Raw genomic sequence first — 15,581 nt, 5'->3', positions numbered from 1 at the left:
GCTCTCCGCTCCCGTCCACCGGTCACTACTGCGCAGACTGGTTCCAAAATGGCGCGGAATCTGGGGTATTTTGTCTTCACTATAGCACACCGGCAGGAGGTGGAGACATGGCGTCCATATTAATATAGGTCGGTGGTTTCCCCCTGACAGCACTGCGTCGTGTGTGAAGTCATTCTGTCTCTGTGACTCCTCTAACCCTCTCCCCTCCACCCCCAGGATCCAGGCCAAGGTGCCCGGGCTGAAGCGCAAAGCAGAGTGAAGATGACGAGACCAGGAGACGTTTGCTTTCAGGACGTCCTGGAGGAAGACGGAGAGATGGAGGGGAGGGGGGTGTTGTGATGGGGTGGGAGGAAGTCTGGAAGGAGGAAGGGGGCGGGGTCTGGCGTGACGCAGCCCTTCCCACGTTATTATTTGTCAAAATAAAAACACTTTTTTTCCAGTTCAGAATTCCTTTTTATTTTTTGTTGTCGTTGTGAGAAGCGGAGCAGGCGTGGTTTCAGGTTGGCGTCCAGCTCGCCTCGCGCCGCCATCTTGTCTGAAGAGATTTTTGAATCGTGTAACGCCCCTTTAATAATGAGCTTTGAAATGTTCGTTTCTGTGAGACGACGAAACAAACACAAACCATCATGATTTAAATCCCCCCTCCTCACCCAATGCATTCTGGGAGGTCGGTGGTTTTTTCTCTTCCCGCACAGTTCAGCCGGGAGTTTTTTTTTTCTTTTCTTCGTTTGTGTCTTTATTTTATTCTTTGTGAAGGGGGAGGGGAAGAGCGGAACCTTTGTTGTTTTGTCCTCTTTTTTTTGTATGATTCTTCTTCAGTTAGTTGTATTTGTGATTTTGCTGTTTTTCTGATCCACTGTAGTGTCTCGACGAACGACCGTTTCTGAACGCCGTCTGACATTCGGCAAGGAAGGGGGGGGGTGGGGGGCGGGGGCGCTATACCATAAGCACTTCATCGCTTCTGAGTAACTCTAGCTAGAAACATCTAGAAACCTTTGCGAGAGGAATAAAGTACATTTATTACATAAGCCGTCATTTCATGTCATTGCAGCTGCCTAGTATGAAAAACTCGGGAAGCAACACGTTTACATACATCGACATATGATAATTATGAAAAACTTAAAAAAAAAAATGAAATGGGGGTTTGAAAAAATTATAAAAACTACAAAAAAAATATCCATACTGTCTGTGGAGCCGATATCTTAAAGCTGCAAAACGGTGTAACTTGGGAAATCTTCAAGCATTTGTTTGTTATGCAAGTAATTGTGAATGAAACTTCATACTTCAATGTGACGATAAGCTCCTGCGGGGGCAGTGTTGTGGAATGCATTGTGAGATGTATACAATTATCAATAAAGCTTCTAGACGAAGAGTCCGTTTCCTCTCTCTGCTGTTACTTTATCAAAGGACAGCAAGGACTTTCTGTCTCCGACCACTCTCATTCTGTTTCAGTTACAGTGCAGACCACTGATTAAAAAAAACGTTCATATCCACCCTAAATTACTCCACACTTTTGAATCCCTCCAGGAAATGGTGATTTTGCGATCGCAATAATGAATGCAAATTCAACCAATCTCCGCAATATTTGCAGGGGCTTTCGATTTTTCAAGATTCCTGAGATTTTTCAGCAAAAACAAGCAAACAGGTTCCTGAACTTGCAGTTTTTGCCAGTTTCAGCCATTTTACCACAAAATATCACAAAACCAACAAAAAAAGTTGGTAGTAGTTAAAAAAAGAAAGTTTAATCCCCCCCCAATTTGCAACTTTTGCCAGTTTCCGCAACTACATCAAAATCTCAACATTTTGCAAATTGCATTGCAATTTTTTAAAAAAAGCCACTGCAAAATCAAGCATTTTCATCACAATAACAAAAAAATGAAATCCTGGCGGCACTGATGAGACTATCAGGCTTCCTGCACAGGTCTGGAGAAGTATTACAATTAATTTGATAATTTCCAGGTCTTGAGTTTTATGTTGTACAGCCACTTTTGAGTTTATTTGGATCAGTGTTGGGGGTAACTCATTACAAAAGTAACATATTACACGTAATAAATTACTTTTAGCAGTAACTCAGTAATATAACTTATTACTTATACAGGATTTCAGTAATATTATACCAGTTACTTTGTCAAGTAACTCCATTTTTTTTGAGTTAGTGAGTTGAGAATTTTTTTAATCAAAGCACATTTAAAAAATATACAATAATTTCCTAATCAAACTTTGTTTTTTATGAAAAACAGCCACTACACTATAGATGACAATAACAGGAAAAGAATAACATTTAGAATTTTGGATTGTTTACACTGACTTCAAGGCAATTTAAATTATTTTTCGGGATGGTTCCAGGGCGGCGATGTCATTCTGCTGCTGCTGTTTTGGTAAAAGTAATGCAGAAGTACGAGTTACTCTACACAGACAGTAATATTGTAAAGTAACATATTACTTTCAAATGAAAGTAACTAGTAATATGTAATATATTACATTTTCAAAGTAACTTGCCCAACACTGATGGGGATGCTCTTATTACCCAGCTGCTGTCAGCATGCATTCTATATGTTAGCCACCCAAATCACATCCAGTCAAGAACATAGGAAAAAAGTGTTTTAAAATGGAATCCACATAGGAACCTAATCATCTCACATTCATACATTTGTGGCTGTGAAGAGTAATCTCCATCTATACAGTAATATGACCTCTAGTTAGCAGGGGCAAGATGTCTGTCTGTGTAAATCATATTGAACACCAGACAAAATCTTCTAAACAAGTCAAGGTCTGGAGAAAGTATGGAATTTTCAATTGAAAATGTGTTCAGTGTTTTGTCTGTTGAGAATGTTAAGTGTGTGGCAGACAATACAATACAATTTGAAAGAGAATAAAATAGGACAAAGATGTTGTAGTCTACGTTTTTACAATTTAACAATGGAATAAATTGATGTTAAATGGATGCATTATCATCGCGTCACAGAGCCAAGAGAGCGGGCCTTCTGTGCTCTTCAGGTCTGTCAGCAAAAGACTTCCAGCAGGCAAACTGACAGAGAGAAGGTGGTGGTGGTGGAAGAATGAGGGCAGGAAAGAGTGTTTGTGATGGAGTGGGGAGGGGTTTTGTCGCCACCTTTTGGTTAAATGAAGTCACTACAATAGATTTCAGATCAGTGAAATTTGTTTCTGTTTTTGTTGGATGGTAATTGAATACATGCATCTTTGATAGGGTAACTTGTTTGTTAATTTTTTGTTACTATAAAAGATCATTTGAAAATGTGGTTTGTTTCTTTCTGTCCGTTTTAAGCCTGGGGAAGAGAAGCTAATCACAACAACCTGCTGGTCTAGGAGCAACAACCGTTCCAGCTGAAGCAGTCGGCTACACGAGCTGTCCTTACTGTAGTTATCCTGTTTCCTGTTTCTAAACTCATCTTGTTCCACTCTCTTCCCTTTGGTTCCCTCTGATATAAAGCATCACCACAGGCCTGTTTACTGACGCCTCACACGATTTCTCACTAATGAAGTTCCAAGTTTTCAATCAGTTGCCTCTCGCTGCCACTTGGAGGCGCCAACGTGCAACGCTAACTTTTGAGGTATGCAACTTTTTTAGGGCTCTTCAAATGTTTTATTTTTTAGCCTACATCTTCGTCATATTCTTGAAGAGTAGATAGATGGACAATGTACTCTTTTAATTGTTATTTTTGCACCATAACTCAAAACACAAGCCTGACAGTTATTGAGAGTTGATTTGAGTTAATGAGTTATTAATTTGAGTTAGTGTGGACCATTGATGTCACTGGTCCACACTTTAACACTCAATAACTGTCAAATTAAATGACAGACTTCAAAACCGTTTACAGTTTTCTGATATACTACTGATGTTCTAATGATACAAAGCTGGTTGAAAATGGGCGGAGTGTTCCTTTAATGTATCAAGAGCTCTGTCAGACTCAGAGCTAAACGATACTGTAAAATGTAAGAAAGGATAAACGAATAAAAACATTTGTTTACATTTGAAGGGCCCTAAAAAGTTGCATAGTAGCCTATACCTTTAAACCCGACTCAACGGGTTTAAGCTGCAGTTTGGTTGTCAAATAGTGTTAGATGTTAGAATGTAGCGTTAATGCCTAAGTGGTTTTGTCTCATTGTCCATTTCAGGTCAGGAACCACATTCTCAACTACTCAACATCACACGCACACACGCACGCACGCTCGCTCGCGCGCGCGCACACACGCACGAACACCACATTTTCAGGCAAATCCCCCCCCAAATAAATGCTGAATAGGCTACAACATTTCAAAAGGAAACTCTTTTGTTGCTTGTGGTTCAAGCTGACTCAATATCTCAATGTGCTTTACAGGCTTCTTTGTTCATGGGATTTTACCTAAATCTATGCTCTCTGTGGTGTTAGTGCCAGTCATCAAAGACAAAGTAGGCAAGCTGAGCAGCTCAGATAACTATAGGCCCATAGCCTTGGCCAGCGTCTTGTCCAAAGTTTTGGAAACAGTTATTCTTAGTAGATTTGAGAAATACATTGTGTCTACAGATAACCAATTTGGCTTTAAACGTAAGCATGGCACAGACATGTGTATTTTTGCTCTTAAAGAAATTTTAGATAAATATAATGGACACAATTCTACTATGTTTATGTGTTTTATTGATGCATCGAGAGCTTTTGATCGCATTAATCATGAGAAACTTTTTTATAAATTATCGCAAAGAGGGGTCCCTAATTTTCTAGTCAGAATCCTAGTCTTCTGGTATGCTCACCAGACGATGAGAGTAAAATGGGGGAGGTCAACCTCTGCTCCCTTTGGGGTAAACAATGGCGTCAGGCAGGGCGGGATTTTATCCCCTTTTCTTTTTAACGTCTATATGGATGATTTATCTACGGAATTAAATGCTTGTGGTACAGGGTGTAGGGTTGGAAACCTGCTAATTAATCACCTTATGTACGCAGATGATTTGGTCATCTTTAGTCCATATAGTGCTGGCCTTCAACAGCTGCTGAGTGCATGCTCACAGTACGGTGCTGACTTTGACATTAAATATAATGCAAAAAAGAGCAAGATTATGATTGTCCGTAGCAGGGAAGACAGACATTTAACCTTTCCTGACTTTTATCTCTCTGGCTCTATCCTTAGTGTCTGCAGTGAGATTAAATATTTGGGCCACATCATCTCGAATGACCTCTCTGATGACAAGGATATATTTAGACAGCGTCGGATGCTGTATGCACAAGGAAACATGCTGTGTAGAAAATTTAGCATGTGCTCAGTACCGGTGAAGATCTCACTTTTTAAATCCTTCTGTACACCCCTGTACACCGCCCACCTGTGCTGCCGCTACAAGCAGGCCAGTATCAGACGATTGACAGTGGCATACAATGACTGTATGAGGCTGCTTCTGAGAGCTCCAAGAAGCTCCAGTGCAAGCCAAATGTTTGTCAGTGTTGGGGTTCCCACCTGCTCTGCTGTGCTATGCAATCTTATGTATAAATTCATGTGTAGGGTATCTGAGTCAGTAAATTACATCATTAATGTCATCACTAACACGATACGTAGTTCTGTCAGGTTCTCCTCCAGACTGTGGAACCATTGGCGAACTTGTCTGTATGTTCGAAACTGAATATGGTGGAACTCTTTTTATTGTATATTTCTTTCTATATTATTATTCTTTTTATCTATTGTGTTGTTGTTCTGTACTGTGATATGGATTCCCCTGAGTCTGCAATAAAGAATCAATCAATCAGTCTGAAGTGGCTGTTGATGTGAGTTTGCTGTCTCTTTTCTGTAAGTGAGAAAATTACACCTGTCTAACAGGTTCAGCTCCTCCCTCTCTCCCTCTCTCTCTCTCTCTCTCTCTCTCTCCCCCCCCCCCCCCTCTCTCTCCCTCTCTCTCTCTCTCTCGCTTTCTCCCTCTCTCTCTCTCTCCCTCCACCTCCCCCTCCCCTCTCTATCTCTCTCTCTCTCCGCCCTCCAAGTTCATTATTTCCTTGTTCGGTGTGGCGCAGATTATTTTCTCCAGCTAAAGGTATTGTAACAGCACTTTACTGACAATTTTACTGTACTGACTCTTTAATGAGACTGTTATTTGCTTATTTAGACTAAGAAGAGGAAATCTCAGCTGTTAAAGTTTTGTCTGTTTGAAAACTCCAGATTATCAAAACAGCTCAACGCTCTTTTACAACATGATAGTTTTAGTGGTGTTAATGTTCACTTCAAATCGTCTAAAAGTAGTTTTGTTGTGTTGCTTTCTGCCTGCAGGTTTGAGAGAAAAACTGCAACAATTCCCTTCAGGAGCATAAGGCCTGAGTAGGATTCTTTGTTTTGACACTTTATGAGCAAAAACACAAGTCGACACATTAAATATGCTTCATCAACGATATTGTGGAAACTATTTGTTAATATTTTATATTTACTCACTTAACTAGCTTTCACTGGTGTTCTGCTTAGGCCTAAGAAATGAGGAGTAGAGTAGTAGTAAGTTATTACAACCAACACCATGAAGCACTATGTTCAAATACAATAAATGACAAAATAAAGTGCAAAGTAAAACAATGTAATCACAGTATCATCTCTTGCTATAGTGAAATAGAAGAGTTAACTTCTTGTCACATGTTGCTCTTCAGTCAGTCAGAAACCTTTTTGATATTGCAGACTGTGACGTCAGACAGATTTGAGATGTAGACTCTCATTCTCACTCTGTCATTGAATTTTAAAACCATATAAATTACTCCTCCATGCATTACATCTGTGTGAGTGCTGCTCTGCTGTTTACTTCACTGTAGATGATGTGGTTAATGTCTCCATCTAGTGGACAGATGGTAGTACTCCACTCCATCACCTGAACTGTGGTTACTCTGCCTCAGACCTGTTAGACCACTTGATGTCAGACTATAGACTTGTTTACCCTGAAGTTATGAGGCCGCACCCTCATATCAAATGAACACAGAACTGACAGAGGAGAATAAGCAGCATCCGTCTTCTCTCTCTCCCTCTCTCCCTCCCTCTCTCTCTCTCTCCCTCCCTCCCTCTCTCTCTCCCTCCCTCCCTCCCTCCCTCTCTCTCTCTCGATGAAGGCAGAACATCTCTGACTTGATCTGGATGGTGTGAATTTACCAGGAATACATCTTCCAAGGTAATGGTGACTAGATTTGTCTTTGTCTGATTGTTTGTTGTCTGGCAACGTGTTAATGAACTTCTGTCTTTATAGACCTGTTCTGTTGGTAGCAGGTCTCTCTTGAAAAAGGATATTTTCTGTATCTCAATAAGATAAGACTTCCTGCTTAAATGGAGGGAAACACAGTTTAGGAAATTTAAAATATATTTTGGGGGCAACTTTTGCCCCCATGGTCTAAAGATTGGGGGCATTAACAACATTTTATGGGCACTTTATAAAATTGGAATTAGTGCATAAAGTTGCCTAAAGTGTAGTGAGAACAACAGCACTGTTTGTCTGTGTTCTTCATCGTTGTCTTCTGGCATCCAGCTTGCAGGTGCTGAGTGTCTTACAGATGGAAATTAAATGTATTGAATGAAAATAAAATTATCAAAATATTGGGCGCAATTTTTGCCCCTGGATCATGTTTTTTAGGTGAATTAATCTGATATTTCTTTGGGGCATTTTTGCCCTTGCCCCTGGCTATGTGTCTGCCAGTGTAGGAAAACACTGGCAAACACATATTAGATAAATACATAGCTGACATTAAAGTCTTTCAAATCATGAATCTGCTATTTGCAGATGGCGTTCATAATGTCATAATATCCAACATTTGTTCTCGTTGTGGCCATAAAGAACACTGTTTTATTTGTGACTTGTAGTGGAAGCCTGATAAACTCTAGTTATGTTGTAATCTCAGTTCTCTGCATTGGTGAAATATGCAGGATGTGTCAGAACTAGTCTGTAAGCTCAGATACATGTTGTGTTTCTGTTGATACACTGTGAACAAAACACTACAACACAGCAGAACTACATCACCTCATCTGTCATTTCTCTGCCTCAGAGGGTACCTGCTCAGACCTGCTCAGACCTGGTTAGACTGGTTTGCGATCAGAAAGATGTTTATAGACTTTAATAGTGAAGTTATGAGGACATGGCCTCACCTCACCCTCATATCAAATGTTTACAGACGTATATCACAATATGGGTCATATAAGCAAAATTAAAACGTAGTACTCATCATATTATCATATATTATAATTACCTGGTGATATGATGCCACTGAATAGATGACAAACGACAGTACTGGATTATCGCCCTACGGCACAAAGCTGCTACTCAATCAGTCAGCGGAACGGCCTTGCCAAATGAGCAACATCTCTAGACATTCTGACTTCTAACCTTAACCAGAACTAACTAGCACAGAAGAAATCTAACTAATCTACTGCCTAGTCTGCCCTGTCCTGACCTACTCTAATCTAGTCTAATCTTAGCCTGAACACTATACGATCACGGCTAATCTGCAGCCTAACCTAAACCACTCTGACCTACCCCGACACCCTCCACCCCAGTCCCCAGTCCCACACCCACAAAGATATGAGAAGTGGAGCCCAGGCCGAGAAATACCTATTAGCTAGTTGAATTTAGCTGTGTATGTTTTTGTAGCTCTATCCAGTAATAAAAGCTTGTAGTAATGACTGAGTGCAGCTAACAGCATGTTGGTGTGTTTGTGTGAAGGTGTTGTTGGCTCCACTATGAGTCAGCGTGAGGAGAGAGAGGAGGGGCTCTCTCTGTCTGAGGAACATGACAGCCGGACCAAAGCTAAGAGGTAAGATGAGATAACTGTCCATGACTGTTCTCTATCTCACAGCTCAGCAGTGACATCATTACAGCTCAGCAGTGACATCATCACAGCTCAGCAGTGACATCAGTACAGCTCAGTAGTGACATCATTACAGCTCAGCAGTGACATCATTACAGCTCAGCAGTGACATTATTACAGCTCAGCAGTGACATCAGTACAGCTCAGTAGTGACATCATTACAGCACAGCAGTGACATCATTACAGCTCAGCAGTGACATCATTACAGCTCAGCAGTGAAGTCATTACAGCTCAGTAGTGACATCATTACAGCTCATCAGTGACATTACAGCTCAGTAGTGACATCATTACAGCTCATCAGTGACATTACAGCTCAGCAGTGACATCATTACAGCTCAGTAGTGACATCATTACAGCTCATTAGTGACATTACAGCTCAGCAGTGACATCATTACAGCTCAGTAGTGACATCATTACAGCTCATTAGTGACATTACAGCTCAGCAGTGACCATAGTGCCCGTAGAACGCGGGGGAACGGCGTTCCCATACTTGTCCATGGGGTGTTTTGTGTGTGTCAGTGTGTGTGTGCATGTCGAGCGAATAAAACGATTGAAACTTGGCAACGTTGTCATTCGTCCTATATTTAAGGTGGGCTGAATTATTCACACAGCATCAACTCGCAGTTTGAAGAAAAGGAAACATTCCACCTTAACTATATTTAAGGTGGGCTGAATGATTCACACAGCATCAACTCGTGGCTTGAAGAAAAAGGAAACATTCCACCTAGCAGTGACATTATTACAGCTCAGCAGTGACATCATTACAACTCAGCAGTGACATTACAGCTCAGCAGTGACATTATTACAGCTCAGCAGTGACATAATTACAGCTCAGCAGTGACATTACAGCTCAGCAGTGACATTATTACAGCTCAGCAGTGACATTACAGCTCAGCAGTGACATCATTACAGCTCAGCAGTGACATCATTACATCTCAACAGTGACATCATTACAGCTCAGCAGTGACATCATTAACCCTTCATTATCCAGAGTCAAAGCTCTGTCTGTCTCTGTTTTGTTGAAGACCAGTCCAGCAGGAGAGAGCAGACTCTCCTGTACCTACCTGTGTGCCCATGAAGAGTGATTGGTCTATGGATCATTCTTGAGTTACTTGAGTTAGTTAGTACTGGGATTCAAACCGGCAACCTACTGGTCAAAACCCTGCTTCTCTAACAGGTTTACTTACATTACATTACATTACATTACGTCATTTGGCACATGCTTTTATCCAAAGCGACTTACAATAACACATTTTTGTCAGCAATAGAGCAATCAACTATGCAACACAGTCTATGACAACTACATTTTCTGAAGGAATACTTCAAAACCTACCTGTTCTCCCAAGCTTACAACCTCCCCTAGCCTTAACTCCCTCTTCCTACCTCGCCTCCTCCCCTTTTTCCACCTCCCTCTCTTCTGTCTGGCCCCTGTCCCTACCTCACTCTCCCTCCCTCCCCTCTGTTTCCATATATCCCTGATCGATGTCTTCATTGTTACTTGTATCTGTTGCCTGTTGTGATCTTGTTTTCTATGTACTCATACTGTGTCAGCATCTTTGGGTCATTGAAAAGCGCTTTATAATTAAAATTAATTATTATTATTAGAACAGTCTTTGGGTTGAGATCTTTGCTCAAGGTCTAATTGGTGGTAGTTGCACAGGGTGGAGAAAGCGTTACATATTCACTCTGACTTTCAAAGTTGGTACTGGGATTCAAACCGGCAACCTACTGGTCAAAACCCTGCTTCTCTAACATGTTTACTGCCACCACCCTGTTTTATCAATCCTTAGCAGGATCCAGCAGGAGAGAGCAGACTCCCCTGTACCCAGCTGTGTGTCCATGAAGAGTGACTGGTCTATGAGTCATCCTATGAGTTTCAAAGATGGACAGCAGCCTACTGAGCAAAGGTAAGAACTGAAAACAAATTAGTTTATTTGATTCTACTGAACAAGGAAAGAAGTCATGATACTCTGTTGATTTAGTTTCTTATTTTATTACAATTAACTATCCAGATTCCAGAAGTTTTTTTCCTTAACATATTTTCTTTTGCAGCATTGCTCTGCTTCACATCCATAAGTTACATATTCATACCAGAGCTGCTCAGTACAACCACAGCCTTCTGCTGTTGGTCACTGAGCAGCTACCAGATCCGTCTGGGCGTTGAGATCTTTGCTCAAGCTCTAATTGGTGGTAGTTTCACAGGGTGGAGAAAGAGTTACATCAAGCGTCTTTGAGCATTTGGAAAAGCGCTATATAAATCCGATGTATTATTATTAGTAGCCGGGCCAGCGAAGCGGCAGGGCCACTTATTGTATTTGCCTGTATTATTTTTCTTCTCCCGGGAAGTTCGACTTCCCATGGATGAAAACTAACCAAACTTTGCACAAAGGTCCAGTCCCATGCCAAACGTCTTTGAGACAAATTTGGGGCCAATGGCACTACAGCGACCGTCTAAAGTTTAAAACTTAAAAAATTCATAAAAAATCAGGCATACACGTGCTACGGCTTTGCAACTTTCACCGAAATGTGCGCCCAAATGAGGAGAAACTTTTGTACAATGCAACCTATGGCCAATTATGAAGTCTAAAGACTGCAAAACTGCAAAAACTGTAAAACTAATTAAACCCTACTCCTCCCACATGTTTTCTTCAAACGACACCAAACTTAAGCATCTGCATCGTTAGACTGTCCTACACAAAAGTATCAAAACAGATTTTCGATCGGTCAAAAATTGAGCCCACAGTGCATCAAAACGTTGAATTCTGGCCCTGTGTATAACCTAATTGCCTTAATTACCTATGGCAATTAGGTTGTATTTGTGATGTCATCAGTCAGTCAAGCAATTGTGATGCCATCACTGATGTCACTCGAGCAATTGTGATGTCATAATAGCTCAAAGCCTTGGAACTTGCCCAGCCACGCCCATTGCTGCGCAGCAGCCACTTTTTTGGCACGTAATAACTCCCACAATTTCTGCGCCACATAGACATGCCCGAACTCAAAACATGCAGCTTATTGAGGACAGGTGTGCTATGACTTTTCTAAGGGTTTGGTCAAGTGGTTTGGGCGCTATTCGCCATTAAGCGCCATTTTTCCCCCCATTGACTTGCATGGAGTTTTGAAAAATCTTGCAGTAAATTAGCTGTAATTCAAAAACCATAACAGCTACAGCTACGAAACTTGGTAGGGAGGTGCACAGAGGGGCCTTTTACTATACACGAAAGAATTACACAAATTGAGCGGATGGTGGAGCTATAACAGCCCTCTTTACATTCTGGTCCATAACTTTTGAACCGTAAGGTCTATCATCAAACTTCTTTTTTCCCTGGATTCCTTCGGTCCTTCCGCATCTACTCATCTAGGCCACGCCCATTTCCGTCTGACTAGATTTTCCGCCATTTTGAATTTGGTCCAAAACTGTTTTTTTGCGATTCCTCCTTGAAATTTTGTCCAATCTTCACCAAACCAAAGCACACATCATGTGATGAGTGTCCTGCACAACACTGTTTTATGGTATTTGAAAAAAACGCACCGTTGCGATATAATTGACTTCCAAACTTCTGTGGGTGGGGCCAATTTCACAAGAATCGCCATAACTCTGGAGCACAACGTGCGATCCTAACCAACCTTGGTCCAGGTGTGGAAGGATGTACTCTGAGCCTATAGGAGAAATATTGTGTCATTTCGCCTTTAGGGGGCGCTATAGCAGCATTCAGTACCTGTACCTTCTAAAAGCCTTGAGACTTGCTCAGCCATGACCCATTGCTGCGCAGCAGCCACTTTTTTGGCGCGTAATAACTCCCACAATTTCTGCGCCACATAGACATGCCCGAACTCAAAACATGCGGCTTATTGAGGACAGGTGTGCTATGACTTTTCTAAGGGTTTCGGGGGGTCGGGCATACCCGAAGACCTCTAGCTCAAAGCCTTGAGACTTGCCCGGCCACAACCCATTGCTGCGCAGCAGCTATAATTATTATTATTATTACATATTCACTCTGACTTTCAAAGTTGGTACTGGGATTCAAACCTACTGGTCAAAACCCTGCTTCTCTAACATGTTTACTGCCATCACCCTGTTTTATCAATCCTTAGCAGGATCCAGCAGGAGAGAGCAGACTCCCCTGTACCCAGCTGTGTGTCCATGAAGAGTGACTGGTCTATGAGTCATCCTATGAGTTTCAAAGATGGACAGCAGCCTACTGAGCAAAGGTAAGAACTGAAAACAAATGAGTTTATTTGATTCTACTGAACAAGGAAAGAAGTCATGATACTCTGTTGATTTAGTTTCTTCTTTTATTACAATTAACTATCCAGATTCCAGAAGTTTTTTTCCTTAACATATTTTCTTTTGCAGCATTGCTCTGCTTCACATCCATAAGTTACATATTCATACCAGAGCTGCTCAGTACAACCACAGCCTTCTGCTGTTGGTCACTGAGCAGCTACCAGATCCGTCTGGGCGTTGAGATCTTTGCTCAAGCTCTAATTGGTGGTAGTTTCACAGGGTGGAGAAAGAGTTACATCAAGCGTCTTTGAGCATTTGGAAAAGCGCTATATAAATCCGATGTATTATTATTAGTGGCCGGGCCAGCGAAGCGGCAGGGCCACTTATTGTATTTGCCTGTATTATTTTTCTTCTCCCGGGAAGTTCGACTTCCCATGGATGAAAACTAACCAAACTTTGCACAAAGGTCCAGTCCCATGCCAAACGTCTTTGAGACAAATTTGGGGCCAATGGCACTACAGCGACCGTCTAAAGTTTAAAACTTAAAAAATTCATAAAAAATCAGGCATACACGTGCTACGGCTTTGCAACTTTCACCGAAATGTGCGCCCAAATGAGGAGAAACTTTTGTACAATGCAACCTATGGCCAATTATGAAGTCTAAAGACTGCAAAACTGCAAAAACTGTAAAACTAATTAAACCCTACTCCTCCCACATGTTTTCTTCAAACGACACCAAACTTAAGCATCTGCATCGTTAGACTGTCCTACACAAAAGTATCAAAACAGATTTTCGATCGGTCAAAAATTGAGCCCACAGTGCATCAAAACGTTGAATTCTGGCCCTGTGTATAACCTAATTGCCTTAATTACCTATGGCAATTAGGTTGTATTTGTGATGTCATCAGTCAGTCAAGCAATTGTGATGCCATCACTGATGTCACTCGAGCAATTGTGATGTCATAATAGCTCAAAGCCTTGGAACTTGCCCAGCCACGCCCATTGCTGCGCAGCAGCCACTTTTTTGGCACGTAATAACTCCCACAATTTCTGCGCCACATAGACATGCCCGAACTCAAAACATGCAGCTTATTGAGGACAGGTGTGCTATGACTTTTCTAAGGGTTTGGTCAAGTGGTTTGGGCGCTATTCGCCATTAAGCGCCATTTTTCCCCCCATTGACTTGCATGGAGTTTTGAAAAATCTTGCAGTAAATTAGCTGTAATTCAAAAACCATAACAGCTACAGCTACGAAACTTGGTAGGGAGGTGCACAGAGGGGCCTTTTACTATACACGAAAGAATTACACAAATTGAGCGGATGGTGGAGCTATAACAGCCCTCTTTACATTCTGGTCCATAACTTTTGAACCGTAAGGTCTATCATCAAACTTCTTTTTTCCCTGGATTCCTTCGGTCCTTCCGCATCTACTCATCTAGGCCACGCCCATTTCCGTCTGACTAGATTTTCCGCCATTTTGAATTTGGTCCAAAACTGTTTTTTTGCGATTCCTCCTTGAAATTTTGTCCAATCTTCACCAAACCAAAGCACACATCATGTGATGAGTGTCCTGCACAACACTGTTTTATGGTATTTGAAAAAAACGCACCGTTGCGATATAATTGACTTCCAAACTTCTGTGGGTGGGGCCAATTTCACAAGAATCGCCATAACTCTGGAGCACAACGTGCGATCCTAACCAACCTTGGTCCAGGTGTGGAAGGATGTACTCTGAGCCTATAGGAGAAATATTGTGTCATTTCGCCTTTAGGGGGCGCTATAGCAGCATTCAGTACCTGTACCTTCTAAAAGCCTTGAGACTTGCTCAGCCATGACCCATTGCTGCGCAGCAGCCACTTTTTTGGCGCGTAATAACTCCCACAATTTCTGCGCCACATAGACATGCCCGAACTCAAAACATGCGGCTTATTGAGGACAGGTGTGCTATGACTTTTCTAAGGGTTTCGGGGGGTCGGGCATACCCGAAGACCTCTAGCTCAAAGCCTTGAGACTTGCCCGGCCACAACCCATTGCTGCGCAGCAGCTATAATTATTATTATTATTACATATTCACTCTGACTTTCAAAGTTGGTACTGGGATTCAAACCTACTGGTCAAAACCCTGCTTCTCTAACATGTTTACTGCCATCACCCTGTTTTATCAATCCTTAGCAGGATCCAGCAGGAGAGAGCAGACTCCCCTGTACCCAGCTGTGTGTCCATGAAGAGTGACTGGTCTATGAGTCATCCTATGAGTTTCAAAGATGGACAGCAGCCTACTGAGCAAAGGTAAGAACTGAAAACAAATGAGTTTATTTGATTCTACTGAACAAGGAAAGAAGTCATGATACTCTGTTGATTTAGTTTCTTCTTTTATTACAATTAACTATCCAGATTCCAGAAGTTTTTTTCCTTAACATATTTTCTTTTGCAGCATTGCTCTGCTTCACATCCATAAGTTACATATTCATACCAGAGCTGCTCAGTACAACCACAGCCTTCTGCTGTTGGTCACTGAGCAGCTACCAGATCCGTCTGGGCGTTGAGAT

The 15,581-nt window shown here is 41.7% G+C and overlaps 2 protein-coding genes across 3 annotated transcripts in view; both read left to right on the top strand.

The window, feature by feature from the left end:
* The window catches only part of rtn4b (reticulon 4b), a 35,125-nt gene extending 33,753 nt beyond the window's left edge, over positions 1-1,372 (top strand). Inside the window, exon 7 of the mRNA XM_083651142.1 lies at positions 217-1,372. Within this exon, the coding sequence (XP_083507268.1) occupies positions 217-259 (43 nt within the window). The 3' untranslated portion in view covers positions 260-1,372. The remainder of the gene's footprint in view (positions 1-216) is intronic.
* Positions 1,373-15,218: 13,846 nt separating this feature from the next.
* The window catches only part of LOC310789494 (uncharacterized protein), a 41,683-nt gene continuing 41,320 nt past the window's right edge, over positions 15,219-15,581 (top strand). For both annotated transcript variants that reach the window (XM_083651140.1, XM_083651139.1), the window contains exon 1: positions 15,219-15,321. In XM_083651140.1, coding sequence (XP_083507266.1) covers positions 15,254-15,321 — 68 coding nt within the window. In that variant the 5' untranslated portion in view covers positions 15,219-15,253. The remainder of the gene's footprint in view (positions 15,322-15,581) is intronic.

The sequence above is a fragment of the Poromitra crassiceps genome (assembly GCF_964638095.1).
Source record: "Poromitra crassiceps genome assembly, chromosome: 14".
Lineage (NCBI taxonomy): Eukaryota > Metazoa > Chordata > Actinopteri > Beryciformes > Melamphaidae > Poromitra > Poromitra crassiceps.
The sequence above is the reverse complement of the archived record's forward strand: the minus strand, read 5'-3'. Positions and strand labels throughout refer to the sequence as shown.